General features: G+C 30.8%; 1 protein-coding gene across 1 annotated transcript; it reads right to left on the reverse strand.

Annotated features, from left to right (window-relative positions):
* Positions 1–1,924: 1,924 nt before the first annotated feature.
* On the reverse strand, positions 1,925–3,158 carry LOC132029886 (tyramine N-feruloyltransferase 4/11-like). The gene has a single exon (XM_059419284.1). It carries the CDS (start codon positions 2,732–2,734, stop codon positions 1,985–1,987), a length of 750 nt encoding a protein of 249 aa, XP_059275267.1. The 5' UTR covers positions 2,735–3,158; the 3' UTR covers positions 1,925–1,984.
* Between the last annotated feature and the right edge of the window lie 438 nt (positions 3,159–3,596).

The following is a 3,596-nucleotide window of genomic DNA, read 5'->3' on the forward strand; positions in this document are numbered from 1 at the left end:
ATCCTAAATATGAAGTATATAGAATGTATTTGATATGTAAGGATAATTTTTTCAGAACTATAAACAATAAATTTGCTTCAACATATTATAATTATACAATGGTGCAATCTCAGAGTATAACCTATTAAGAATATACTAATTAACAGAAATTATGATTAATTTATTAGTAAAAGAAGACTAAATTAATAATAAAGTGAATCATATATATTTGACAATAACTGATTAGTCCCTCCACGTAGTAGGATATTAATGTTAAAACAATATCTCACATTTAAAGGGAGTATTTGTAAGGCTTTAACATTAAAAAGTTTATAATACTAGCTCAACGGTTTAAAAACCATCAAAATCTCTCAAAGAATAAATTTGTATTAAGGTTACGCCAAATGACAAACTATTACAAAGTCACTTCGAAATTTTGGGACAATATTTATAGTATCATTAATAAAAAAATAATTCAATGAAGGGTTTGAATTTTTTATCGAAATTTTGTGACAATATTTATAATATCATTAATAAAAGTAATTCAATGAAGATAAGGTTTTAATTTTAAAAAAAAAATCAAATTGAGAAATAATTTCTTTGTAAAACTGAAAGATATTTTGCTTGTGTTTCTATACTTTATTATAGGATTTGGTCCTGAATTACAGATTGATTCTATGTTAAAAGGTAAACTTTGTTACACTAATCATTTTTAATTTTAATAAAATTAATTGATCAATCAACATAGTAAAAGTTGAAAAATATAATTAATACCATAAGCTTATAGAAAATATCAAGATTACATTGTATCAGTAAAATAGGTCTAAGAAGTTTAAATCAATAAAAGATATTTACAACAATATATTGATGCTCTTAAACATAAATAGAGAATCTGGACCTCCAAGCAGGTAAATAGTTTAGTTTGAAGACTCAGTAGTGATAACTTTACATATTTGATATTTTATAATATATAAAATTTAACACGATTAGTCCTTTTAAAAGTGATCGCGCATCGCGCGGGTACGAATACTAGTATATATATAAACTAGGAGAGGTACAAGCAATATGGTTAAGCCAAGTGGCTAACTAATTCACTGAATGAGAATCATAGAAAGTAAGATCATACACGATATATATGTGAGGAAGTATTGTTTATTGCATTGTAAAAGATGCACAAGAACACAATACACGGAGAATAGCGTACCCAAAAAGAAAAAATGAGAAGACATATATAGGATATCAATTAGCAGAAGAATAGATATCAATTAGCATAGCAATGAATTGGGTAATTAGTAGTGATAAGTGTCAACAAAAATCGGTTTTAGGCCAATGTATCAGTAAATAAATGTGCTACGCGGGATGAATCAAAGGTTAATTGAAATTCATTGCAAAGTGTACGTGGTATCAGTAAATACGGATTTTATGTGGGTTGGATCAAAGGTTTAATTGAGTTTTATTGCAAAGTGTATGAGGGTTACTTCTTGCGACAGAATATTTAATGTATAAAGTATTTTTTAATCCATTTAAATAGTAAAATATGTTGAAAAATGAAGGGAAACTATTCAAAAAAGGAGAGAAAGAAAAATGTGCCTCATCACCTTATCTATTCCTATATATATAAAAAAATTTTCTTCTAATTGTTAGAGACGTTTCTAATTCTTTTTTCTCCATAAATAAGGAATTTGAGAGGTTGGAAGTTGGAACAATAATAGCTATTTCATTGTGAATTTAACTCAATAGCTAATTTAGAAAGGTATGCGTAATGTAGTAAGTTGAAAGTAAGCAATAAATTATTCCATGAATAAGAAGAGTAAAGTATTAATTATTGAGCCATTTATTGTTGTTACAATAAAATACATAAAAAGATGGGATAAAAAATAAAAAATAGGGAAAAAAACTCAAAAAAAAAGAGAAAAAAGATAATTGTGTTTCTAGGCCATAGAGAGGTGTCATATCACCTTATTTATGCCTAGTTTTATATGATATATAGATTTTAGAAAAAAAGCTAATAGCCCCCTCCATCACTTTTCTCCTTATCAGCATACTTTTGAAGCGCTTCACCGTACAACCTCCCATATCTAAACTCATCAAATATTTCAACTCCCATGTCTATGTAAAAATCATAAGACTTCTTATTCCAAACTGCAACTATTCCCTCCACCGAAACGAACCCATTGTTAGCAGCAATGGACACAACAGTTCCAAACAACAGTCTTCCCATTCCCAACTTACGATAACTCTCCCTGAAGTAAAGATCCTCGAAATGGAACCCAGGTTTATCATAGAAGCACGAATAATTCGCGTAAAAGAAAGCATATCCCGCTATAAAAACATCATGTTTATCGTTGCCGTCATCATATTTGGACCTGAATTCCTCCGCCTCTCCTTCAACGACGGGGAATTTAAGGTCGAACTTTGTAAGGACGGGCTTGAACCCTTGGTCCGTGGTATGCTTGGATTCGGTAAAAGGGGTTGGTGAGACTTCGAGTAGAAGTATGGTTGGCCCGTAGTACAGGGGAAGAGGGTTTTCTTTAAAGAGCAAGTTCCCAAAGGAGGATTCGGTAGCTTTAAAGAGATGAGTGTCGTTATGGTATGCATGGTTTTGGTAAAACAGTTGGTATATATGGTGAAGGTCAGCTTTCGTAGCCAGACGGAGTCTTGTGTAGATCTTTTCCTTGATCGTAACATTGTTTTCCGATGACGAGTCGGTAGTTATTATTTCAGATAAAGTTGGTTGTTGAGGAGCAGCAGCCATGGGATATTCTTAAGTTATAGTACTTGAGAGGGTTGAGGTTTCAGATAAAGAAAATAAGGCAAGGAAATGTTGAGAGGGTTGAGGTTTCAGATAAAGAAAATAATGGTTATTTATAGAGGATATTTGATTCCTTTTTCTATTCTTTATTTAGTTGGTGGAGTTGGTAGAGTGTAGAGTATATTTATCGGCAGCGTGGATTAATGCGTCAATCAATTGGTTTTGGGCCCCAATTCTTTTGTAAAAACTAGGTGAGAGAGGCTAATAATATTTGAGCAAACAATCAAAGTTTAGCCATCACTTAAAAAATTACTTTTTAATATGAAAATAAAAATTTAGACAAAAATATCTCTAGCTCAAAAAAATTCCAAGTTTTGACAATGAAACAATAGAAACAATTAGTAGGAATTTGGTAGCTCAATTGATTGGCTACCGAACTTTCACATTGTTGGTGAGGATTCGAATCACTGCATTGTAATCCCCTCTCCTATTGAATAATAATAAAAAAAAATTTAAAAAAACCCTAGAAACAATTCATAGAATTCAAACTTTCACGATCTAAACATGAAAATTTGTTGGAGTTTCAGACTTCATGAACGATTCAGAATTCAAGTGTAATAAAACTCTTAAAATTTAAGTGTAATCACCATCTTATCCAATATAAACTTATCTAATTGAAAGAATAATTTAACTATTAGTGGTCGTTTGGTAGGTAGTCAAAATTATCCCGGAATTATAATCTTGGGACTAATTTATCCCATCTCTTGGGATTATTTTATACCATTTAAAAGATGGTATAAAATAATCTCGGGATAAGGTGGGATATCCCACCCATGGGATTATGCTTCATTTTGTACCGTGTTTG

The sequence above is a fragment of the Lycium ferocissimum genome, chromosome 9, assembly GCF_029784015.1.
Source record: "Lycium ferocissimum isolate CSIRO_LF1 chromosome 9, AGI_CSIRO_Lferr_CH_V1, whole genome shotgun sequence".
NCBI lineage: Eukaryota > Viridiplantae > Streptophyta > Magnoliopsida > Solanales > Solanaceae > Lycium > Lycium ferocissimum.